Here is a 26,118-nt window from a genome sequence, read left to right on the forward strand (position 1 = left end):
GCTTTTGGTTGTGCCACATCCATGTCCCCTGAAATGAAGTAGAGTCCTAACCATTGGACCGCCAGGGAATTCCCAGGTGGCAGCAGGTTATACAGAGAAGTCCTAAAATAGAATTTGGCAGGGGACAACATGTAAGGGGCAGAGAAAGAATAATCAGAGGGGATAGAGAGGCGTTTGCCTTAGCAAGGAGTGACAACTGAGACAGAGAAGAAGAGCATTAAGGGGGCCCTAGCACTAACGCCTGTATCATCTCAGTAAATTAAGAATTAAGGTTGTCTGTTGAGTGTGAGATGGATGCTATAAAAGATAAAAGAGGGAATGGAACAAAATATGGGATAGCTACTGCAGGCAACTTGACAGGATGTCAAGATAAAAGAATTAGGTGCAGAAAGGGCCCAGAGGAAAGTGCACAAGAGACAGGAAATTCCTACTAGCCATTACTCCCATCATCATTCAGTCTACTTGGGTAGGAGACAGCAAAGCAGAAGACAGATGGCTGCTGAGTGCTGTGTGTACCAAAATGGTGAAGCCCCAACTCCTAATGTGAGGATACTTGGAAATGGGGGTCTTATGAGGTCCTGAGGATAGAACTCTCAGGAGATTAGTGCTCTAACAAAAACAGGAAGAGGCAACAGAGCACACTTGCATGCTCTCTCTGTTGTGTGAGAATGTAGGGAGAAGGTGGCCATGTGTGTCAGGAAGAAAGCGCTAAGAATCAAGTTAGCTGGCACCTTGATCTTGGACTTCCAGCTTCTATAACTGTGAGACATTTCACCACAGCAGACTTATACAAGTCTGTTCAGGGGCTGAACAGAATTAACCGGACTTAAATAGGGGGCCCAGCCAGCACAGAGGCTGAATTTGTAAAGCTAAATACTGTGTCAAGGAAATAGTCAGTGATGGGCAGGAGGAGCCAAAGCTAACCGGGAGGGGGAAAGACCCCTGTCACCCACATTTTACTGAAGGGAGGCCCGGGCCCACAGGTGCAGAGCTGTCATAGCTGCCCAGCAGTGTTACACAGCACCGGGACCCTAACTCAGGTCTCCTGACTGCCAGTTGCAAGCCTTCTCCAAAACCCTGCTCTCTGCTTCTGGGGTGTTGGACAGCTGCCATGATCTGTATGGAAATTCCCTACACACCAGGAAACTGCTTCAAAGATATTTATTATAATATTTTACAGACTCTAAGTTCACTAATAACCCTGCAGTGAGTGCTGTTTTAACATGACACAGGGCCTGGGACCACACCTCTGGCCAGGCTGAGCACCGGCAGGCACCTGTCTCAGGTGAGGCAGCCTGCCCGCGGGGTTTCCCGGTGCAATGACTCAGGACACTGGAGCATGAAAGGGCAGCATGGAACCCACAGGCCTGTGCTGTGCTGTGGGGGAGCTGCCACCGGGGGTGGCCTCAGATCCGGACTCTTGACTTGGGAGCCCCAGAGGCAGGTTAAGACATGGTCAAAGTGCCTGAGAGACCACAATAGGGATGTGTTGGGTTTCCATGATCTGAATGCTTGATTGAGTGCCGCATTTTTCAGTCCCACAGCTATGGTGCCAAAAGGCATCAGGAGGCCTGGCCTGGCATTAGGAACTGAAGAAGTGGCCCAACTCTGGGCTACACCTGTGCTGTCCAGTGCCCTGTGGTTTCCAGGTGGCTGTGGTAGTGTTGCAGAGTCCTTTGGCGCTTTCTCGGTGACACCCTGTTCCATGGATGGCACCTTGTATGTTTCAAAGCCCTTTGGATACATCCGTGGGTTTTCTTCCGGGTACTCTAGCTTACAGCCCTTCTTGCTCACCGGCGCTGGTTTAGACCTGTCAGGTTCTTGAGCTGACAACAGGATGGAAACAGAGAATGATGAGACCTGGCCCTGCCCCCAGGACTCCAATGGCAAAGACTGAGATTTCCGAGGCAGCCTGTGTGGCTATGATGCAGAGATCTGATGTACCAGGGTCCCAGGCATAAATAATGTCTTCATGCCAGTAACAAACAGAGGTGAGATATTTGGGATCTAGAGATTGGGACTGAACCACTGCCAGTCGTAAGATTAGTTTCCCCAATTTAAGGCTACAAAACTACTTGGGGTGAGTGACATGCGTGAGGATCATGGGACTGGAGCCAGCTGGGCAGGGACAAGACGGGCGGTACTCACCGTCACTGCTGCACCCATGAGTCCTTGCACCAGGGCCTCTCCGGTGGACTTGACCTAGAAGGAGTCAGAGTTAGGTTCTCTCAGGCCCCCATCACTGCCCAGACGTGAGACAGGGAGGTCTGATCAGTAGGCTTACTAGCCCCAACAGGTAGAATCAAGAGGGCCTGTGTCCTGGAAGAAGAGTCTACAGATAACACAGTAACAAAGGGACCACATGTGGCTCTAAGGGAAGGGCTGGGGTGAGGAAGAACCAGTCAGGCTCCCTGTGAAGGCCCCGGGGACTGTCAACTGAGGCCCAAGGAGAGCAAGAGAACAGACAGGTGACGAGTTTGGCCCAAGAGGACAGAGCGCTTAGTGAGGCGGCTTCCCAGATGCCGAGCCCCGAGCTACCTGCTTGGCAGTGTGGCCCATGTTCATTGCATCGCTGATTCGGTTTTCCAGAAAGCGCCAGGTGTCCTCGAAGTCTGGGGAGGAGTCCTGCATCATCACCAGCTCAGTGGTATTGTAGATGCCAGCCAACACTGCTCGGCGGGTATACCAGTTAAACTGCAAAGAAACCCATCCAGGGGGATAGGTCACCACTGCTGCTGCAGGCTGGGGCAAGTCTGAGTGATTCCTACCCAAAGCCCCTGGCACTCCTGGGCTCCCTCCTAATTTCCCCTTTCCTTCACGGATACACGTGGCCCTCTGGACAATGTGGCTGTTCCCAAACTAGGCTGGGTGTCAGAATCACCTGGGAGATTGAAAATGCAGGCTCCTGGGCCCAACCTCTTAGAGCCCAGAGTCAGCAGGTCCGAAGTTAAGTGCCAGGATCTGGATGTTTATTAAGCATCCCATATGATTTTGCCATCCCATGGACAGAGGAGCCTGGTAGGCTGCAGTCCATGGGGTCGCTAAGAGTCGGACACGACTGAGCGACTTCACTTTCTCTTTTCACTTTCATGTATTGGAGAAGGAAATGGCAACCTACTCCAGTGTTCTTGCCTGGAGAATCCCAGGGACAGGGGGGACAGGGGGGTCTCGTGGGCTGCCGTCTCTGGCGTCGCAGAGTCGGACACAACTGAAGTGACTTAGCAGCAGCAGCATGATTTTGCTGCATCTGCTGTTTTGAACCCACCAGTGAAAAGCCCACGTCTCTGGACATCTAGGTATTTCCCTGGTGGCTCAGATAGTAAAGAACCTGCTTGCAGTACAGGCGACCCAGGTTCAATTCTTAGGTTGGGAAGATCCCCTGGAGAAGGGTATGGCTATCCACTTCAGTATTCTTGCCTGGAGAATTCTGTGGACACAAGGAGCCTGGAGGGCTACAGTCCACAGGGTCACAAAGATCTCATATAATTTTCAGGCTTCCCTGGTGGCTCAGATGGTGAACAATCTGCCTGCAATGCAGGAGACCCAGATTTGATCCCTGGTTAGGGAAGATTCCCTGCAGAAAGGAATGGCTATCCACTCCAGTATTCTTGCCTAGAGAATTCCATGGACAGAGGACCCTGGCGGGCTATAGTCCATGGGGTCTAAGTTCCAGGGAGGCTCTGTGATCAGGCAGTTGTGACCAAACCTTGTGTCATCCATCAGTGATGTGAGGGCTTGAGGCAGCGTCAGGGACAGACTGGAACACCTGGGAGGAGCTGAGAGTTCAAGTCCTTCAGCAACTTCTGGCTGTGGCTATCCTGGCCAATCACTCTTCAGAGCACTAGCTTGGCTGCTTCCTGTTTTACCTCCCTGATTTCTGGGCTTTCTAATTTCATTTTCCAACCATCTCTGTTGGTGGTATATTCCCGTATGAGGGAAGTTTATTAAAGCACTTTGTTAGAACTGTGGTGGAAGCATCTCTCTGCCTTCCATCCTGGATCCCACCAAGTACCATCGCATATTAATTTCTTTTATGAAAGTGTAGATATATACATGTGTATACACATTTTTAATTTTCTACCAGAAATATGATAGTATTAATAAGTCAGATTCTTTCCGGCTTCCTGTTTAGAGGCTTATTGATCTCTGAGCAAAGCAGGCCAAGATGGGCTGTAGGGAGGGAGTTTCTTTTTAAAGCAATGTCTTAAAAAAAAAAGTCTTAGAGGATGTCTCTACGGGCATCCTTTTTTTAAAAAAATCAGTCTCATAAAAGACATACATGGAGGAAGTCTGCCACAGAATCTAAATTTTAGGAGACTGAGGGGAAAATGGTTATAAAACGGTAGCCCAGTCAGCCCTCTGATGCCGTGTGTCACACTCTGGGGGGAAGGAGCACTGATGTGTGGATATAGCACTGGTCCCTGAATGAAGAGGACCTAGAGGCTACTGTGGCTTGTTGAGGGACCCTCCTCATACGTTAAACTCTCCTTCCTAAGATGGGAATGACTCTGGAGTCCTCCTGAAGGGATGTGTGATCAAAGAAATTTCACAAACTTCTGGAGAAAATGCTTAACCCAGCCGTCCCCACCCCCTGCGGGCCTGAGGAGAGCACTCACGTCAGTGGACTGGTCCCCAGCGTAATGCCACATGTCATCCACCATGCTGGTCAGCAGGTTCAGGCTGGGTGGGATGTTGTGAGGGAGCATGAGGATGCTGAGGGCCTGGGGAGAGACGACACAGGAAGGGGTACTTGCACACCGGTAATGACAGCGCCTCACTGTTCGGTAGAGGTAGTAAGGGGCCCACCCAGCCCTCCTTCTGAGACGCACCATCTCCACCCACAGCTGTGAGCTCCTGGCGTCTAAGGCTCCCTCCCAACTGCGGCTTATGGGAGCCGGGGCAGAGTACCCTCTGCTGCTCAACCAGATCCTCAATCCCTGGCATGTGAACTTGGGAATGCAGACAGCCAGGTCTAGCCTGGTATCTTTGAGTAAGGATGGAGGAGGGCACCCCCATTCTGTAACATGGAGAAAGAGGCAGGGATAGGAGGGGAGTCTGGGGGAGGTTTCTAAGCCCCGATTCTAGGCCATCCCGGAGCGCAGCAGCATTCCTGCCCTTGATGCCCTGCCGTAGCTCATGATAAACTCCTTCCAGTTTTTTTTTTCTCTAACTCAAACTGATTTCTGTTACCTGAGACCTCAAAATCCTTTCCTATAAGCAGTGGCACAACCCAGAGATGCCTCCATTAGCAGGTATCAACACTGGACAGTCCGAGGGTTGTCACTTTACCAACTCTGAAACCCACTGGCTGTGGCCTTGAGAGACGTCCCCAATTGGCTGGAAAGTTATCTTGAAATAGCCCAGGAGGAAACACGCTTAATAAGAAGGCAACCAGAGCCTACTTCATGCACTTGTGTGGCTTTAAATGCAAGGTGGAGTGAGTAAGTCCACAAAATTGAGCATGCGAGCATGGGCAGGGGGTGGGCCTTGACTCTGGGCTGAACTCTCTCACACCTGGCGCACAGCTGAAATTAAATGCCCAACCATCTCCCAGCTGGGCAGCGGACACCAGTTGATCTGTGGGTTCTCTCAGTTCTGATATATATTGACTTTCTTAACCGAGAATGGCCCACATTGTGACACACTTTGAAAAGAGGAGGAAAAATGGAGCTTTAGAAAAGTTGGGGAAAGCCCTTGGAATGAACACTCCAATTCTCTAAGTGTCACACTGACAAACTGAAAAGAAGCCCCACTCCCCTGAGATCTAGAATGCGAAAGGGCTGTTAATGATGATGGTCAGTAAAATCTTCTGACTTTTCTCATCTCCTTCATGGAGCCCTCCTCACCAAAAACCCAGTGACATACTCGGGCCACTAGCAGCCCACCAGGACGTGATCTAGGACCAGGCCGCTCACATCTCCAGGAACTGAGATACAGGCGGCTCAGAAGGCCCTCTCTTTGGCTCTCAATCTGACACCTACTGTACCAGTGCACCTCGCACCCCTGGGTCTGCGGAGACCAGCAAGCTAACTTCTGAACATTGTGCCAGACCTTCCGCGTGAAGGTGCTAAGAATCATAAACATGAACACACTGTCACCCTGGGGCCTGGATGTGGGTGGACCATGTACCCGGGGCCAATGCTGAATGTACGGGATCAACATTCTCAGTCTGGTTTCCACAGCATCCCTCAAGAACTTGTCTGTTTTCTTCTTCCTGGAAGAGAGAAAAGAAAACAGAGTGTCTCTGGGTCGAAGGCAGGGGCTCAGTGCTACCCTGTCTACTCGGTTCTAGCACGGAGGGGTCCACCAGCTAGAACAAGACAGGCAGCTACATTTCTGTCCCATTGGAGCAGCTGGGGTGCTCAGCGCTACCCTGCAGGCTCTGCTTGGACTGGCCTCCTCGGGACAGCTGGTGGGGTCCAAGTCCTCCCATCCTTAGCTGCTACCCCGAGCAATGATGCTGTGGGACTTACTCTGCCTGGCCCAGCTGTACCAGCTTCTGCTCCTCCTCCAGGACATGGGTGAGCCGAGCATTGCACTGGGTCACGAAATGCAGGATCAGCTCACTGCCGTCATCCCCAAACATGCTGGCGGCTGCACTGGAGAGACCCAGGGACTACAGAGGGGGAGGGGGAAAACAGGGAAGTGGCGGGCAGGTGCAGTGGTCACTGGCTGCCTGTTCATCACTAGCACCTCTTCTCCTGGCACCAGAAGCTTGGCTTTCAGTGCGACACCTCCACTCCTCATTCTTGGTCCATGTGATCTGGGAGAAGCTGAGCACTCGTCCCTCCACACTCCATCAGGCCCCCGGGTGTGATGCAAAGTAGGGGATCCAGGCCGGCACGTGTGGAGTTCACAGCGCCTAGTTCTGGGACATGCACGTGACCAAATCTAGTCCTATGAGGCTGCCTCTGGAATTCCGCTAGTACCGACAGGGAAGAGGGACTCTCTCTCCTCTGGGGTTGCTGACTCTCTCAACTCATGGGAAGCCCCTGCTGAGAATGAAGCTCACGGAGGGGAAAGCAAAGCATATACGCCATGGAGACAGCTCCCAGCAGCACAAGATAAGAACGCTGAGCCAGAGCCACTTTCAGACTTTTCTGTTATTAAATGAGCTGAAACACTCTGTCTTGCTTGAGCCAGTTCAGAGTTGAGTTCTAACACTTGTAACCTAGAATTTTAACTGTTGTGAAAAGGGCCTTGGAAAAAGCACTGTCTTTCTAGCTCACTTAACCTAAATCTCTTGGAAAGTAGGTCTCTCAGTTATTAAAAAAAAAAAACAAAACAAAAACCCACAAACTTTTCTCACTGAGTTGTCAAGGAGTTATTTAACAAAGCCACAGAGGCCTTTTACTACTCCTGTTAAACAACAGTCACTGAGAAGCTACAGTCGGAAGAACCCTGATGACAGCAGGGACGGAGGACAGAAAGAAACAAAAAGACTTAAAAAATCCCCACCATTGGGAGTCGGGAAGGAATTCTCTTCTGGCGGAGATACCCAGCCTTTTTGGGCTTCCTTGGTGGCACAATGGTAAAGAATCTGCCTGCCAGTGCAGGAGAACAGGATGAGAGCTACTCTCTGTAGGTGCTACCTTGAGGATACCTTAATGTTCTCTTTATCCTTTCGGCTACCTGGTTACCAATGTCACATCTAGTTAACAATGCTTCGTGTTAAATTCTCTCTATTCGAGTGATTTCTTCTGATTGATGCACTCCCTGAAAGACCAACTCCGCTTCTCAGAATCTGTCCTGAAGAAACCAACCAGAAATGTACTTAATTATGTCATACACATAGGTTTATAATACTAAAAAAAAATCAGAAACAACCCAAATGTTTATCAATTGAGTTCAAGTAAATACAACAGGTATTATGCAGCCGTATGAACAGAGATATGCAGAGTGGGGCGAAAAAAAGCCAGGTAACCATAGAATAATCAGTTGACTCAGATTTTCCCAAACAATCCTGTTACATTTCTGTTCTCTACAGGTGCTACATCTTTCTCTAATGATTCTCTCAAACCTTCCCTGCCACCTCCAAATCTTTGTCTCTTACCACTTTTTCCTAACTTAAGGTTCATGAGACAACCACGCCTACTTCAGAGAAAACAGAAGCGATTCCCTGGGAACCCAGAAGATTCTTCTAAAACGAAATCTGCAGCTGTCTTCTCCAGCTTTGCCTCTAATACATCGAAGGCCAGTCTTTCCACCTGTTTTCTGGACTTCATAAGTCTTGCCTTCAAGGAACCTCACATTTGTAATTTTGCCATTTCTCCTGTATCTTTACCATCACCCGTGTTTCTGCATCATCCGGCTCCAACTTCCATCCCACTTCCCCCGCTCGTACACTAGCTCATACACTAGCTCGTACACTAGCTCGTACACCAGCTCCCCTCTACCCGTCCCTGCCACACGCCTCTCCATTTCCTTACCCTCCACTCACTCCTCAACCCACCCCGTTACTGCTGACCTGTACTCCCCTCCGATGGCTGCTACTGCAGTCACCGATGTCTAGTAGCTCCGCCCACATGTTGCTGCTTGGCCTCCAGAGCAGGCTCTTCCACCTCAGTCTCCTTTGCCACCCCACCCTGCTTCACCCACCCTTCAATGTCAGTGGTCCCCGAGAACCTAGACTCCTCTCTCTTTTCACATGACACTCCTGGCACACTCACACTCGTGCCACCCGAGGCAATCTCACTCACGTCCCTGGTTTAACGATCACATACATATACTCTAGTCCAGGCAGCTCCTCCAGTTTCAGGCCTGTATGCTCGAGGTTTCCCAATGGCTGACCCAAAGATCCCTCAGACACAACAAAGCTCAGGACTGTACCCATGATCCGTCCCCAAACTTGGACCTCTTCAGGGGCCCTAATCTTAGAAAATGGCACCGCCACGTACCCACACATGCAAACTGACAGGCAACTCTGTCACTCCCTCCTATGTCATTCTACCACCCGTCTCCATGTTTACTGCACTGTTCTAGGTCAGAAAGCCCTCCTCTCTCCTGCATGACTGGCAGCAGGCCCCAGTGACTCGCTCTGCCTCTAATACTTCTTTCATCCAGCAGCCAAAATGATGGTTTCTGAAATGTCAAATTTAATCCCATATCTTCTGTATCTCCAGGTGGGGCTAGTGGAAAATAATCCACCTGCCAATGCGGGAGATGCAGGTTTGATCTCGGTGTTGGGAAGAGCCCCTGGAGCAGGAAATGGCAACCCACTCCAGAATTCTTGCCTAGAAAATTCCAGGGACAGAAAAGCCTGGTGGCTACAGTGTATGGGGTCGCAAAGAGTCGAACACGACTAGGGACATATCTCCAATTATTCTTAGGACAAAAGACATTGTAACTCTTCAACGCGACCTTTGGATCTTGTCTGATTTGGCCTCAACTGACCCTTCCCCAGCCTCACTCAGCTCAGATCTCTTCCATCACACTACTTATGATCTGCCTTTAAAACCTAACTCTCAAGATTCAAATGCATGGTATATTCTTTTTATATTAAAAAATAATCTAAAAATAAAGCCATTTCTACTCCACAGAGGAAAAACAAGCAAAACCAGAATATCTGATAGCGTGAGGGGTTCCGGGACTCTGAGCTGGGCTGGAAGAAAGTGTGAGGCCCTCTTCTCTGGCCGGTATGACTCCCTCCTGGCTGACCCGGTCAGGCCTCCCTGCCCACACCCATACACACCTGGGCTCCTTCTGCAATGGCCTCTGCCGTCCACCCATGGGTGGGCACAAACTCCAGGGCTGCTGTCAGGATGCGGTGCTGCAGCTGCTCCTCACTCTCATAGTCCTCCTCCTCCTCCCCGCCCTGGTCGGTGTACCTGAGACAGACAGGGGGAGAGTTCTCACTCCTCCTCTCACCGCCTCCTGCCGAGCGATGCAAAATGTGCCTGGCCAGAAACCACAGGCGCTGTGCTTCCTCTCAGCGTGTGTTGGGAGGACATTTACTTACCTGTCAGTATCAGTATGTGAACGCCGACAGAGCAAAAATCACATCATCCTTCACCTCCCAGAGAGTCACCGAGAGAAAGGAACCAGTGAGCAAGGAGGTCACGCGATAGGAAGGGACACGCTCTCGCAGCACCCTGGATATCCCAGTCTATAGCCTCATGGCACCGTTTCTTTATCTAGATTTGCACCAAACTGTAATCCATGAGGACAGGGACAATGGTGACATTACTCACAGGGCCTGGCACAAAGAAGACCCTCTGAACTGAAATGAAAAGGACATTCAGTGCGAAACCGGAAAACTGACTGGGGACTCTCATTTCAGAGCCGGAGGAGCTTCTCAGGGGCAGGATTAAGTAGACAGAACGTATCTAATGGAGACGGAAATTATTATCTCCTTTCTGCCAGGCAATTTGGCCCCACAGGTGTGAACAAAATTCATAAGGTGCGTAACCTTTGACTCCGTGCTCCCACTGCTAATAAAATCACACACTTGATCACACCATTTTTCATGATGTGAATGAAATCTAAATATCCATCAATAGAAGGTCAAATAAATTTTGATACTGCCATTTGTTGTAATATTATGCAACAATTAAAATCATACAATCTGTGAAAAGACATTAAAGATGTCCTGCTGAGTGAAAAAATAGGCTCTGGAACAACAGGTATAGTATACAGTGTAATTAATCATTTATAATATACATAGGGCTATATATGAATTGCTTAGAGAAACATCTAAAAGGATAATCACAAAAACGTTAGCAGAGTTATTCCTTGGTTTGTGATTTCTGGTAATTTTTTTGTTTGATTTTTGTGAACGTCTTTGTATTGTTCAGAACATTTTAGAATGTATAGGCACCATTTTCATAAAATAAACAAACAAGTTCTTTCCAAAGATAGTTTTGAAAATGATGAAAGGTGTGAAGAGGGTGGAGAGCAGAAAGAAAGGAGAAGCACAGATTCACCCAGGCACTTAAAGTGGACAAAATGGGTGGGCAGGTGTTCTGATGCCTACCTGGGGGGTGAACGCAGAGCCTCTGGATTGGGTTCCTCTGCGCCCTGCGCCTCAGACTGTTGCTGAGAAGAAGAGGGCGGGGGTTGATTCTTCTGCTGATCCAAAGACCTTAGCTGCATAGCTGAAGCACGGAAGGCACGTGGGGCCAGGGCTGGTCGGCAGCGGGGCACTGAAACAGAAACTGAGCTGATCAGTCAAGGACACTCTTGACTCAAAAGCAGACCCTTTGAGACCCAGAGTGGTAGGAGGGATGGAAGAAAAGCAGAGGAAAGCCAGAACCAAGTGCTGGATCCTAGACACAAATCTTAGGTAAACTGGGAACCTTCTGACATGGGTTCCCATGTGGTGGCAAAAGTATAAACCAGGAGAACACCTGTCTTCTAGGCATGTTTCCATCATTTGTTAGGTTAATGGACAAAGAGCATGACTTTAAAATATGCAAATTAAGAGCAATAATCTCTATTTACTCAATGAGAATGCTGTGAGGCTCAAACAAAAAATGAAAGTGACTTAAAAATGTTACATACTTATATATCATAGCAAGAGCACTGGACTAGAAATTAGTGTTTCTAATTTCTAATTTCACACGACTCCCTAGTGTTTATTGGGTGTCTGTTTTCTCATCTGCAATACTGCAACAGCCCCATTTACTTCAGGCAAGGGCTTTTAAAAGGTACAGTACTGTGTTCACTAAGGAAAGGCTAATACTACGGTTTTCTTTCCGAGCATTTATACAAAAAAATTCAAACACACAGACAAGTGGAAAGAACTGTGGCATGAATGCCTGTATATCCACTACCTAAGTTCTACACGGCTATCCATTACTCTTCCTACATTAATCTATTTCTTGATGCATTTGTTGCAAACTTCAGTATTCTTTATTTCTAAACATTTCAGCACACACATCCTTAACTAGAGTTAAAATTTTTACTTTTCTTTTATTGAGGTGACATATATATTCACCTGTTTAAAATTTTTCACTCTAGTCTTGCCTGTCCGAGAATTTCATCTATACAGAATCCCACTGTAGGTTCTGTATATGTATAAGACTTTTTTTTTGCCCAGAATATCTTTTAGATTGATTCATATTTTTGTGTAGATCAGTAGGTTGTTACTTTTTTACTGCTCAGTAGTATTCCATTAAGAAACACTATTCCGTTGGGCTGTTTCAGTGTTGGCTATTATAAATAAACGTGTTATGAATGTACTTGTTCAAATATTGTTGCGGACATATGCCTTCATTTCTGTTGGGTAAATATCTAGGAGATTTTCTGGTCACAGGCATTATTTGTACTTCTACTGAATATAGGTTGGAGTTATGTATAAAACAGCACTCATTAAAGAAAAAAAAATCTATGGACCAACTCAGAAAACAATGATTTTTAAAAGAAACACAGCATGCGACAGGTGAAAATATCAATTATTTTAGTATATGCACAGAAAAAAATGGAGCAAATATTCATAAAACTTTGAAAAGGGTCTGGGAGATCCCAAAGCAATATTGCAGAACCACTGCAGTCCAGATTTCAGGTGGACTACAGGAGATACAAAAGAACATTATTTCATCAGTTATATACTTATATATGTTAATACATAATTTACTTATGGGAGGTGACATTTGTTTTCCATTTATGGTAGTGATATAAAGGTCAATATTTTTATAAAATCAGACGTATAAACAAAACTACTGACTATATGGAGGCAAAGGTGATACGTAGATACTGAAGAATTACTGAAGTGGTGGGGAAATGACTGCCTTAGGAAAAGGTATTAATAGACGAGGGGCTCTCTATGGCTGTTTCCTGTGATCAGGGCCCAGGGATTTGAGATCAGAGTCAAGAGACTTGGGCAAGTGTGCCAGTCTGTAACAGACGAGCTGTGTCATCTTGGGCGCCCACAGCCCTCTCTCAGGCTCCGTCAACTCCGTGAAATGGGAATGACAGGCCCTTCCCTGATGCTCTTGCTCCTCACAGGTCGAGAACGTGGTCAGAAGCCAGCCAGGCGACCACTTCAAGCCCGGGTCGCCGGCGCGAGCCGTTACGCCCTTCACCTCACCTTGCCCTCGAGCCGCCCCGAGGCTTCTTCAGCCCCTCACCCAGACCAGGTCGGTTCCCACCACCCCACCCCTTCCCTCCCCTCTCCCGGGCTCGGCCGCCCCCTCACCGGGCAGGCACCGCAGCTGAAGGAGCCTCCAGCCCGCCCGGCGTAGGACGCCAGAAAACGCCACCGTCGCCGCCATCTTGGAAGTGGGCACGCCGCCTACGGCGATGCAATGGCAGCGCTGAGTGGCCACTTCTGCCCGCCCCAGCGCAGCGGGAGTTTCCTCCTCTCGCGAGAGGCGCGAGGTGTGGAGCCGGCGGATGCAGAGAAGCTGGGAGCGAGCTCAGGGCGGCAGGTGAGCGCTCTTCTGGTGGTCCGTGAGCTCGATCGTCCCCAACAGTCCCCTCCCGACCCATTCTCTCCTCTACATCGGCTCCTTTCCCATTTCCAGCCCCGTCCTTCGGCGGAAACGTGGCCGTGGCCACCTCCCTGAGGACCACAGCTGGGTTTCGCCCGGAGGAAGCCGGTGTGAGGGGCCGGGCTGGCCCTGTCTCCCCCGCGGCCCCTGGAGTGGTGGCTTCGGCCCTTTCCGGGCTGCCTTATCTCCCGCGCAGCCGGACCCAGCCTGAGGCCCGGGGGACAGCGCTCAGCTGGGGACCGGGAGATCGGAGTCTGAGACCCACTTCTAGTAGCAAGCTGTTACGACCTTGAGTCTACATCCCTCTTGGCAAACATCGGAGAAGCTGAAGTTTCCGTCTTGGAGGGGTCTCTGGAGCCCCAGGTTGTAAATTTGAACCTGTGTCTTCCCTGAACCTCCAAGGTGTGGAGTTGGTATAATTGAGTATTCCCAAACTTGCCAGGTTGGAAAAGCCATCAGGATACTTGTTAGTAAGTTGGATGCGGAGATCTTTCTCCTGGAGAATCGATTCAATACCTCAGAATGTACCCCTGGAATCTTATTTTAGCGTGCCTCCGGGTGATTTTGATGATCTGCAAATTTGGGAAAGGCTGGTGGCCTTTATTCTTACATTGAGTGCCAAGCTCTGCATGACTCAGGGAGGTCATGGACTAGTCACTGAACAGAAATGTAAATACGGAGTGCCTCACTGGGAAATTAATCAACAAGGAAGGCTTCATAATAGTCGGAAGAAGTAAATTATTTTGGGGATTAGAGATAACGGAGGGCAGGAGCTAAACATGCCATTCTGTAAATTTTGTGCAGTTAGACCCTTTTCTCTTTTGCATCTTTGCAACTTTAATCTTTTCAGTTAGCTTATCAACTCTAGACTTTGCAATTACCTCTTCTCCCCTGTGTGAGTGTGGGGGAAGCCTCCCCTTAAGCCAGAACTACTCCCCAGGTGTTAAAATTTCAGATCCATATTTCTAGATTTTGGTAAAGCCCTACTGATCTCCCCATGAGGTTTTGTTTTCTGAGTTCTGTCCACTCATCTTCGAGTGAATATCTCTTGTAGAAAGTCTAGCATTTGCTTGGAGAAAAAGTTGTCCATTTCTTTTCCTTTGAGTTTACTACTTCCTTACAGGTTATCACCTTTTTTTCTGTGTGTGTGTGTTTCAGTTTATTTGAATTAAAAATTTCCTGATAACTGTCAGTATTCTCAGAATTTTTTTTTATACATTTGACTTGAAAGGATTTGATCCTTGGTTTGAACTGAAATCCAAACTTCAATCTTTTTTTTTTTTAATTCTTTCCCCTCCACCCCCTTCATCCTTAAAGGAATCCAAATGCTTCAAGATTTGATGTTTACAGGTGTCTTAAAAATAAACAAGTGAATCTCCAGAAGTTGTTCTCAGATAAATCCATTGACGTGACAGTGACTTCTACTCTACCATTTTAATGAAACTGGGCCTCTGAGTCACACTTCCAAGTATGTTGACTTAGGTGCCAGACATTTTTTCCCTTATATCTTTTTAGAAAAAACATTGACAACAACATAAAACTCTGATGATGAATAACATCACACTTTCGCTTTTAGATGTTTAAAAGAACACTGTGTCGCATTTTATTCAGAAAATGCTGACTGCAAATGGTGGCTGTGTCTTGTTTTTTGAGGGTTAATGTTTAATAAATGTATTTTATGAGCTCCCTGTTGCCATAGAAGATTAGTTTCAGGGGATATGGAACACAGAGCACTTTCCAGTCTTCTAATTTATGGACAATCCCACTGGAGTACTGTATAAGATGTCATAAAGTGTGGCTCTCATATTGTGTAATTTTAACAATGAAAAAGCAGCTTCACATCTCTCCTTGGGGAGTCCTCCCAGCTGGCAAGGCTGAAGAGGAACAAGATTTTACAGGACTGTTTGAAGCAAAGGCAAATAAACTGGCCCCAGAGAAGTGGAGGCTCAGAGTTCTCTGAGAACATTATTTTATTGAGCTTTATGTGCCAGGCCCTGCTGAGTGCTTTGCATATTTTTATATTCTTATTTACTTCTTGCCACCGCCTTGCAAAATATAAGATCATTATCCCTACTTTATTAATGAGAAGAGAGAGAGGCTAATCACAGATCCATGGTTATGTAGCCAATGAATAAAAGATCTAGTGCTAGATAGAATCCCAGTTCATTTCTGTTGGAAACCTGTGCTCTGTAAAACTCTGCCTCCATTAAGTTTGCTGAAAAGGTCTAGAGATCTGGCCTTTTGTGTTTCTCCTGCTAATGAGTAGCCTTTGGCCCCTCGGTTCTTGCATGAGGGTTTTTCTGTGAGTACAGTGCAAGGTTGGTGTAGTGAGAAGGGATCTTTTTCCATGGCCCCCAGGGAGAACTTGTTTCAACATCATTCTAGAAACAGGTCGTTTATTTCTTATAGCTTCATGCCCAGCAGTCCATATTCCTGTCTTGCAGTCGGTTCTTAAATGTGAGACCCCAAGTTGTTCACTTGAAAGACTTGTAAGGGTTCTTCCTCAACATCATGTAACAGTTGAGAGCTTAAAGTTTCAGTTCTTGATTGTGTGCTTTTTAGGGATTAAAAAACCACAATTTAGTGAATAAGGAGTCCTGTTTGTCTGATAACACTTGGCATTCTTTTACTGTGCCTTGAAGGCAGGTTAGGATAATAAAGGTATTCCACAAGGAAGGAATCACATAAAAGGCACGATGGAGTGAAAAATGCCAGGATTTTCCATTGAACAAGGGGAGGTAGGAGATAAAGGTAGAGCGTCTGGAGATTACAGAGCACCTGGATCCAGAGGACTGAGGAGATTTGACTTTGCTCTAGAAAATAAAAGCCTTAGTAACTCTTTTAGAAGATGAACGACAAAATCAAAAGTCCTATTTTGATTTTGTATCATATTTAAGGATGCCTGGCTAACCTTAGCATGTTTTAATAGGCTGAAAGGCAAATCATTTGAAGGGAACATTTTGAAAGAAGGAAGAGTGTGTGTGCCTGGCTTAAGCTCAGTCCTGGAATGTTTGTGGTGACATAATTGTTACTGGGTTAGCCACCTCTCAGAAGACACAAGTGTTCCGCTTAAGACTGATGCACGCATGACCTGTCTCCTACAGCTTCTGTCTTCGTGTCATCTGGTAGAGCTATCTGCAGGCAGGGACTCAGTGTCATTAATGTTTAAGAAAGAAAAAGGGAACTAAATAGACTGCTATCTTGCTGACCTGAGTGCATCGTGAGGACATTGTATACTTGTCTGAGTATCAAGTGAAAGAGAAAGTTGACTCTGGTGGGAGGAAATTTCCATAGGTTGAAAGCATGGGTTTTACAGTCATACAGACTAGGATTCAAATCCCAGCCCTTTCTTTATCCACACAACACTTACCAGTTATGTGACCTGGGCAAAGTCAACAGCTTGTGTCCTGACTAAAATGGGAGTATTACCTAGTTTAAGGTTATACTTGGGTTCAGTTGAGATAACGTATATTAAATGCTTTGAAGAGTTTGGCTAATTTTAATTGTTAAAGACATGGTAGATACCATTGGTCACTGCAGTGTCAGTGGAATTGAATTTTCCTATCTTGATGAATGGAGAAATATCATTATTCAATTTGCTAAATTTACATATGTTGTCTCTTTTTAAAAACATCTCAGCTTGTGGTTAGGATATGGCAGCCAACTTATTTGCCTCCCTTGCTGAGTCATACTTATGCTTAATTAATGTCCTGTGTGTTTTATATTCTGTTCAAGCTGAGTTTTCATATCAAAGAGAGAATAATCCTTGTGCCTTCAACCTCCGTACTTGACTCCCCAGTCACGATTCTCACCAAGAAAGCCACCTGCCATGTTTGGGAATGTTGGGGTTATGAAACCTTGGATAATGGGTTTGTTTGATCACACTCTGCTATCTACAGTGAGATTTTCTAATGGGAGGTCAAAATTAGGTGTAATTCTAATCATTCCATGTTTGTCTCTGCTCAGTCTTGACTCTTTTTTGGCCCATAGCTTTTAGGTCCACAGCACTGCGGGAATGGCAGATTTTGGGATCTCGGCTGGCCAGTTTGTGGCAGTGATCTGGGATAAGTCATCCCCGGTGGAGGCTCTGAAAGATCTGGTGGATAAGCTTCAAGCCTTAACTGGCGATGAGGGCCGAGTGTCTGTGGAAAATATCAACCAGCTGCTGCAGTGTAAGTACCTGCCCAGGTTGTCTTTCAGGGCAGTTATAAGGGGGGTGCTGCTCTCCTGTCGTTCCTTGATGGCTGGGTTTTTGTTTCAGGTGGCACATGATAGTGGTTGTTTCAGTTGAGATATAGTGGACTTAGATAGAGTTGATGATCTGTGTAAGTAGGTTCTTATTTCTTATTACTTTGTGCTTAGCTGCTTAGTCGTGTCCAACTCTTTGTGACCCTTTGGCCTGTAGCCTGCAAGGCTCCTCTGTCCATGGAATTCTGCAGGCAAGAATACTGGAGTGGGTTGCCATTTCCTTGATCTTTGCCATTTCCAAGATCTCCAGGGGATCTTCCCGACCCAGGGATTGAACCCACGGCTCCTGCGTTGCAGGCAGGTTCTTTACTCATTGAACCTGTTCCACATCTTTTTTTTTTAAAGCTTGGTGTTCATCCACCTCTTTTTTTACTTTTTCCCCTGAGCATGTAAAAGAAGAAGTTAGTAAGACTGAGGGAGAGCAAGCGTCCTTGCCCCACTTGCTAGTAACAGTGGTATAATAGACTTTGCAGAACAGGTAGGTGTTTATTTTACGGGGCCACACGTGTAGCTTTTGTGGGGGCTTGGTCGATGGCTTCTGGGGCCCAGCTGACCACTAAGTAGAGTCTTCCTTCTTTTCAGCTGCCCACAAAGAATCTAGCTTTGACATTGTTTTGTCGGGTATAATTCCTGGAAGCACCACTCTGCACAGTGCTGAGATTTTGGCTGAGATGGCCCGGATTCTTCGGCCTGGTGGATGTCTTTTTCTGAAGGAACCGGTAGAGACAGCTGTAGGTAAGGAGATCTTCACTTAAAAGACTAGATCTTCACTTGAAAGACCTACTTAAACCCTAAGATTTAACAGGTATTTATCTTAGGTATGTTTGCTGCATCTCTCTGAGTAGCAGGTATCATTTGGAGATCAATATTCCTATATTAAACCTTATCCTTAGGGATAAGTTATTGTAAAACTCTGAACCACACATCTGAATAAATTGTTATCTTTGACCTGTTAGTTGTAAAATAGAAGGAAACTGCTCATCTGAAAATGGCTGGATCCTTCAACAGGTGAATGGTTTAACTGGTACATCCACACAATGGAAAACTACGCAGCGGTGAGAAAGGAACAAACGCTTGCCACATGCAGCAGTTTGGATGAGTCTCAGGGGAATCATGCCGAGTGAAGGAAATCCAGTCTCCAAAGCTTACATGCTGTATGATTCCTTTCACAGAACATTCTTGAAATAACAAAGTTATAGTGACAGGGAACAGGGTGGCCATTGTCAGCGGTTAGGATCAGGAGGGAAGGGTGTTCATGAGGCTATAAAGGGGGTAGTGTGAGGGTTCCTTGTGGTGATGAAGACTATACACACACACATGTATGTAAAACTGGTGAAATCCGGATAAGCTCTGTGGACTATATTATTACACGTGACAGGTTCCCAGCCTTCATACTATGTAATAATTGTATAAGATATTACCATGGGGAGGTGAGGGGAAGGGTCCTCCGAACCTCCCTGAACTTTTTTTTAATTTACTATACATCTATAGTATTTCAAACTCAAAAATTAAAATATAGTCCAAGAGTGATGAGGTAAGTATTGATTCATGTGAAACTAAAGATAGAATCCAAGAAATAAAAACCTTTTTTAATTTTTTTTGCTTAGTGGTAAAGCTGTCAGAGTCATTCTAGAGTTTTAGCATTTTAGACTTTCTATCAAAATGTGATGCATTATTTCATCAAATATGATAATAGAAATGAAAGTATTTTGAAACATATAGAGATGTTTATGTGGAAACACAGACTTGTGATGTTAGGAGCAGATATAGCCTTCTTTGCCAGGAGGTAAACCCTGAGTGGCTAAACACAGCGTCTTACCAGAACCATACAAAGATACTTGTATACAGTTTCTAATCCTCTTTCTCAGTCATTATCCAGCAGCCTCTGTAAGGTTAAGTATTTCTTAGAAACAGAGAGTGATAAGAAACAGTAATAAAGGATTTATTGTATAAGAGCACTTTGAACAACCAAAAGGATTTCTCTAATTAAAATATTATCATTAAAATATATATATACATATTTATATTGTATATAAATATATTTATATTCTATTAAACAGAATAGGTTATTATTATTTTAATGCCCTGTTGACTCGATTAGGATAGAACCTTTATAATTTTTCCTGCATTGGCCTATAACGCTACTAATTGGGGTTTTCCTCTTAGCAGTTAACAATAGCAAAGTGAAGACGGCATCTAAGCTGTGTTCAGCCCTGACTCTTTCTGGTCTTGTGGAAGTAAAAGAGGTATGTTTGTAGATGACCTTCTTCGTTGGGAATTTAAGCCTTGGGTCACTAAGCCCAGTATCTCTTTGTCAGATGATACAGAGAGAACCCGGGAGAAATAGCAGCCCTAAAGGTGAGGTGAGCCGCGTCACTTAGACTAGCAAACAAACTGAGAAGACACCTGATGCCTCGAAGGAGACCTCTAACATCAGCCTCCTCTGGACAGACTCAGCTTGGGCCCATGTGGGCTGGGCCATTTTCTGGTCTCAGTACTGGTGGTGATGCCTGAGGCAGAAAGGGAGCAACACATCTCTTAGTGGACACAAGTCTTAGGCCCACGGGGAAGGCAGTCACCTGTAATTATTACACAATTATTACACAAATCTTACACAGTTATTTTCCTCACCTTTTTGGTGGGAGGCTGGAATAGGTTAGAGGGGAAATCCTTTTCTGACAATTCAGTAGAAACATTAACATTAAATAGAGGTATTCATGGTTCTGCATTCTTCTCCCATGCTGAAATGTTCTTGTGTGAGAGATAGGTGTTAAATCACAATAGTTGTTATACTTGGATCTGTACATGGCCGCGGGCCTCAGTTTCTTTATACTTTCCCTTTTTAATTTTTCTTTTTAGTTAAAGTTCTTCCCTTTTTTAATTCTAAAATACGTGATGTTCATAAAACTTCAATTAAGACCAAAGAATTTAAAGTGACGTCTCAGACCTTGCTTACACTTCCCTCCCTAGAGGAAGCCACCGATACACTTTTTGGTGTGGCTGTTCAGACATTTTATGTATTTACAAGAGTGTTATGTGTGTATGTCTACACATTGTTAATGTAAATCAAGTCACATTATACATTGTTCAGTCACTAGCTCTTTTCTCCACCTTTAGATACGCTTGACATTTATCCATATCAGTGTATTCCCCACTTGGTTATTAATGATGGAACAACATTCAGTGGTGTAAATGGACTCTGATTTTTGTGGCCATTCATTCCTTAATTGTTGGACGCAGAGGTGGTACCCCCTACTGTTTTCCCTACCTTTACTGCCTGCTGCTTCGTCTCAAGGAACATAAAAAGCATTTCCCTCCCCCTTGGTTCGCTTTCTCTACTACATATTTCATTTCTAGCCTCTTTATCATGGGCATGCTTCCCCGCTACAGGCTTTGATCCTATTCAACACACCCAGTTCATCTTGATAATAACAATTATTATAGTCCCCACAAGGCCTCGCACAGCGCCTTGTACCCAATAGACCGCTATCTGATAAATACTTTCAAACTGTCCATGGGATGGGCTAACTGTAAACATGCAGACAGAGGTTACGCTCTGGAGAACGTGAGGCCCAAGGCCCTGTCTATGACCTCCCGCTGTCGTGTGCTTCCTCCAGATGCAAGCATTTGACATCCATGGGGGGACATGGTACCGTGTCACACTGTAGAAGGACTGTGATGTGCCCTGATCCTCTGCTGTCTTGAATTCCAGCTGCAGCGCGAGTCCTTGAGCCCTGAGGAGATTCAGTCTGTCCGAGAACACCTGGGTTACCACAGCGACAGTCTGCTCTCTGTGCAGATCACAGGCAAAAAGCCCAACTTTGAAGTGGGCTCTTCTAGTCAACTTAAGCTTTCTATTGCCAAGAAGTCTTCCGGTGAGATGGCCTAGGGACATGTCTATCTGAGTGACTTAGAGGTCCTATTAGAAACCGAGCCAGAGATCTGAGTGAGGTGGTGAGAACTTTATAGAATCAGCTCCTTCCTTAATTTCTCTCATTTCCAAATAGAAGGATGCTTAATGTACTGCTGTCCTGGGCATATTCATAATCCGAAACTGAAGTGGCACGTGGATATTACCTAGTTCAGCCCCTCCTCCTGCGCCAGAGGATGCTGAGGCCTCCAGGTTCCAGAGTCCAGGGTTCTGAGTCCTGTGGCTTCATTAGCTAATGAAGTCTTTCCAGACCCCAGAATCATGGCACTTACCCTCTGAAGACCTCCCAGGGGCGGTCATGGCAGATAAGAGTGCCCTGTTCCTCTTCCTGCGTGTCCTTTTCTCTGTGCCACTGAAGTCAGCTTTTCTTTCTTTGAGGATCTTAAGACATTTATAAAAATAGCTCTTCTGTTTAGAAAATTACACCCAGTCCTTTGTCATCATTCTCACCCTTCCTATCACTTTCTTTTAATGCCCAGGTTGAGAAAAATTGTCCCAGCTGTGAGGTAGACAGAAATTTACAAGTATACATTCACACTGCTGTGTTTTGCTGTCCAACCTGAATCTTCAAGAAATTCTTTGGCATCCTAACCTTTGGATTCACAGTTCCAGAGCAGCTAGGATCTGCTTAGATGACCTGCCCTGTGGGGGTCTGAGCATCCAGTTGTGACAGTGATCACAGGGGGCACACTTTGCCCCTCACAGGGGGCACACTTTGCCCCCTAAGCCCCGTTCATGAGCCAGCCCACACTGAAGCCCCCGGAAAGGGAATCAGAAGGTGTAATTGTCACTGATTTGTTCTTAAACTACCACCATCAGCTCCAGAGCCCATTTTCTTGTCTATAACAGGTTTACATGAGACCAAAGCTTTGCTATTCATAATGCTTTTTGGCACACTTTCTCATTTAATCTGCAAATCTCCTGCTGTGGGTTTAGGGGATACTATTAAGCCCCATGCTCTAGGGACTGAAACTAAGAGGAGGAGGAGAAAGCAAGCTGGAGTGGAAGGTTAAAGCGTTAGGCAGACTGTGTCTGTATTTGTGGCTGTATGAAACCGGCCCAAGTATCTAAATCTGTTTCCTCAGAAGATTAGGATGACAGATAAGTTTCCTCGTGAGGTGGTTAGCAAGACTAAACCAGATAACATATGTAAAGTGTTTAATGTGTAGTATTAATATCTGGCACAAAGCAAGTGCTTAACAAAGGATGACTTTTATTACCATAAAGTGATGGGTCCTTTATAAGTGGTTGAGCTGGGCTTTGAGCCCAAGTCTTTTGACTCCCAGTCCAGTGTGTTCCCTGCACAGCCTTAAAGAGAAGCACTTAATATGTTTGTGGACCTTGTTTCTGGCTGCTTTTCTGGAGCTTGTTTTCTTTTATTGGTTGAACTCAGGGAATCCTGCTGTGGACCCTGCAGCTGCCAAGCTCTGGACCCTCTCGGCCAATGATATGGAGGATGAGAGCGTGGTGAGTCAGCTCTGTGGTCACCTGATTGCATTCTTTTAGGCTTTTCTCAGCTCAGTTGGTAAAGAATCTGCCTGCAATGCAAGAGACCCCGGTTTGATTCCTGGGTCAGGAAGATCTGCTGGAGAAGGGATAGGCTACCCACTCCAGTATTCTTGGGCTTCCCTTGTGGCTCAGCTGGTAAAGAATCTGACCGCAATGTGGGAGACCTGGGTTTGATCCCTGGGTTAGGAAGATCCCCTGGAGAAGGAAAAGGCTACACATTCCACTCTTCTGTCCTGGAGAATTCCATGGACTGTATATAGCCCATGGGATTGCAAAGAGTCGGACACGACTGAGCGACGTTCATGTTGGGTAGGAGTGGTCATAGTTTGGAATGGACTCTCTGAATTCGTAAGTGTGAAAGCATTTAAAGCCCAGCCTTGTGGTGGTGCCTGACACTGGTGTTTTTGACTCAGAAGGAAACTCCACATTGGTGGCATCTTACATTTCCTTTTCAGCATCTTTCTCCACAGATTTTCTTGTTCTCACTTCATGTGATATACTGAAGACTCTTGTAGGCATGTGTAAACCTAAAAAGAGTTAGCCAGCTAAAATATTTTTGGCTTCTTCATCTGGACAAGATTCCAAATGCTCACTGTCTTAAAATCTCACATCTGTGCTTTCTATAATAAAATGCTTCATTTCTGCGACTATCGAGGTTAGTGGTAAGCAAAATAGGTGATGGTTTGTGTCCTCATAGAACTTAAAGATTAATTGCCCTCACAAATTACCCAAGTGTATATATTATTATTGCCTTTTCCCCTGAAATTATATGGAAAATATTCCATCCCCTTTTCTCGTGTGACAGTCCTTATATATTCAAGTACATGTAACAGTTCTCTGTTCTTCCTGCTCCCTCCCTCCCACCCTCCTCACACATAATCTCTGCACATCATAAATGAGTTCCCAGGCCCCTCACAACCCAGTATAGCTTCCGTGCCTGCAGTTTACTTGCTGTGTGGGCGGCTTGGGTGCGATGATCAACCCTGGGTAGGACGGTGGATGCCTTCTGACACACAGGGGTGAACTGCTGCCGTGGCCCGTGACCACATCAGCTGTTCATTAGCAGAGACCACGACTGTGTCATTCATGGCCTCCAACACTCTCCAGGATCTTATCGACTCAGATGAACTGCTGGACGCGGAAGATCTGAAGAAGCCAGACCCAGCTTCCTTGCGGGCCCCTTCCTGTGGGGAAGGGAAAAAGAGGAAAGCCTGCAAGAACTGGTAAGCCTTGGGGTGCGCTGGGGCCGCCTCGCTGCTGCCAGCCACTTCTGACTCTCAAAGAATCACTGTATTTTACAATTACTAAAACATATCTTACAGGAAAGTGTGTCAGATGTATAGAAGAGTGTCCTAAACAGGTACATTTTAAAGAGTACTAAAACTAACACCCAGGTACTGACCACCCAGGTTAAGAATCGGGAACCTCAGACGTTGCTTCCGCTGGCTTCCTCAGCTGCATCTCCCTCCATCTCCTCCCAAGAGGCTACATTCTCCTAAGTTTGGGCTCCTTCCTGACTTGTTTCATAGATTACTATCTCTGTGTGAATCTCCAAACAATACCTTATTGAGTTGTGGAGCCCAAACCTGACTAGGCCAGGAAAGGTCCATGTCTGGATCTGTAAAGGCTCAAGGGGAAAGGAGGTCTGTCGAGGATTTGGGTGGCAGGAAATCTCACTCATCAGCTCCTGACTTCCCCCAGCACCTGTGGCCTCGCAGAAGAACTGGAAAAAGAGAAATCGAGGGACCAGATAAGCTCCCAGCCCAAGTCAGCTTGTGGAAATGTGAGTATCTGGATGGTTACTCAGTATTCACAAAGGACTAAAGCATACACAGACCAGCTCCAGCTTTACAGAAGCTACTGCCCAAGTATTGTAACAATAGGTGGACATGCGAGACGGTGTCTCCAGGGAGTAGTGGGGAGACGGGTTATCACCTGAGGGTGCGTAGCACGCTCAGGACCATAGGGAGGCAGGCGCCTGTCATTTCTTATTTCTGGCCCCTTTCTTTCTGCTTCACACGGGGCCTGAAGCTACCTAACCATTTGCTACGTGTGGCTATGATTTGAACTGCTGAGAACCCAGAAGTATGTCCACCTAAGGAACTTTCTGTAGATGTTTGTCTTTCATGAAATCAGAGATCTTAAAGACTCTCAGTCTGTGGGTCTCAGCTGGACCTACAGATACTCCCGCTCATTCTCTTCAGGCTGCTATGGCCATATTATATCATCTTCCAGCCCATATCTCCGGGAGAGCTGACACTCAGCTTCTCGCTAATGGGTCTCTTCTCTCAACAGTGTTACCTGGGCGATGCTTTCCGCTGTGCCAGCTGCCCCTACCTTGGGATGCCAGCCTTCAAACCTGGGGAGAAGGTGCTCCTGAGTGACAGCAACCTCCACGACGCCTAGGAGGGCCTGGCCTGGGGCACACCTGCTCCTCCGCCAGCTCCCGCCCCTCACATCCCACCACATGGTTCCCCCCATCTCCTCTGACTTAGGTCCCTGGCGGGGAGGGTGATCAGGGGACAGAGTGGAGCTGGCCGGGGCGCAGTGGTGTGGAGTGCTGCCATCGGTCAAGACCAAGGTATCCTGGGGCCCTACCACCTGAGTGGGGACCTCCTTCACCCAGTGTTAGGCGAATGGTGCTCATCTCAAGTGGGCCCCTCTCCCTACGTCAGAGTGCTGACTGTGACACTCTTGGATCCCGCTGCCCTTGAGTATTGACACTGACAGGGAGGACCCTGTCTCATCCTAAGCTCCGCAACAGCGCCCACAGCTTATCTCCCAGAGTTGGGGGTTTATTTACCATGCAGTTTTTGGTGACGTGAGGCGAGGGTCTTGTGACCTCAGCACCAAGGGAATCACTCATGGGTTGCCATGATCATATCCAGTGTCCTGCTCCCTCCACTTGTCTCCCCCCATCCATGTGTTAATGTGTTACATCTGTGTCCTATTTCATTTCTGTTCATCAGCAGGTTATTAAAATTTATGTACTTACGCATA

At 46.6% G+C, this 26,118-nt stretch overlaps 2 protein-coding genes across 3 annotated transcripts; one reads left to right on the top strand and one right to left on the bottom strand.

Annotated features, from left to right (window-relative positions):
• Positions 1-1,145: 1,145 nt before the first annotated feature.
• On the bottom strand, positions 1,146-13,295 carry COQ9 (coenzyme Q9). Its single transcript, XM_005899884.3, has 9 exons — positions 13,136-13,295; positions 10,973-11,141; positions 9,692-9,827; positions 6,474-6,616; positions 6,130-6,214; positions 4,617-4,721; positions 2,539-2,694; positions 2,149-2,202; positions 1,146-1,826 (listed from the first exon to the last, which is right to left on the bottom strand). The coding sequence occupies exons 1-9, from the start codon at positions 13,209-13,211 to the stop codon at positions 1,791-1,793; spliced, it is 960 nt and encodes a 319-aa protein (XP_005899946.2). The 5' UTR covers positions 13,212-13,295; the 3' UTR covers positions 1,146-1,790.
• Positions 13,228-26,118, top strand: CIAPIN1 (cytokine induced apoptosis inhibitor 1). Of its 2 annotated transcripts, none has more exons than XM_014479471.2 (9): positions 13,228-13,367; positions 17,421-17,602; positions 18,261-18,413; positions 19,845-19,924; positions 21,391-21,553; positions 23,003-23,076; positions 24,226-24,341; positions 24,820-24,901; positions 25,414-26,118. In XM_014479471.2, the coding sequence occupies exons 2-9, from the start codon at positions 17,446-17,448 to the stop codon at positions 25,522-25,524; spliced, it is 936 nt and encodes a 311-aa protein (XP_014334957.2). In that variant the 5' UTR covers positions 13,228-13,367; positions 17,421-17,445; the 3' UTR covers positions 25,525-26,118. The 2 variants fall into 2 exon arrangements, with proteins under 2 accessions (XP_014334957.2, XP_005899945.2); XM_005899883.3 differs by having other exon boundaries at positions 19,848-19,924.

The sequence above is a fragment of the Bos mutus genome, chromosome 18 (assembly GCF_027580195.1).
Source record: "Bos mutus isolate GX-2022 chromosome 18, NWIPB_WYAK_1.1, whole genome shotgun sequence".
Lineage (NCBI taxonomy): Eukaryota > Metazoa > Chordata > Mammalia > Artiodactyla > Bovidae > Bos > Bos mutus.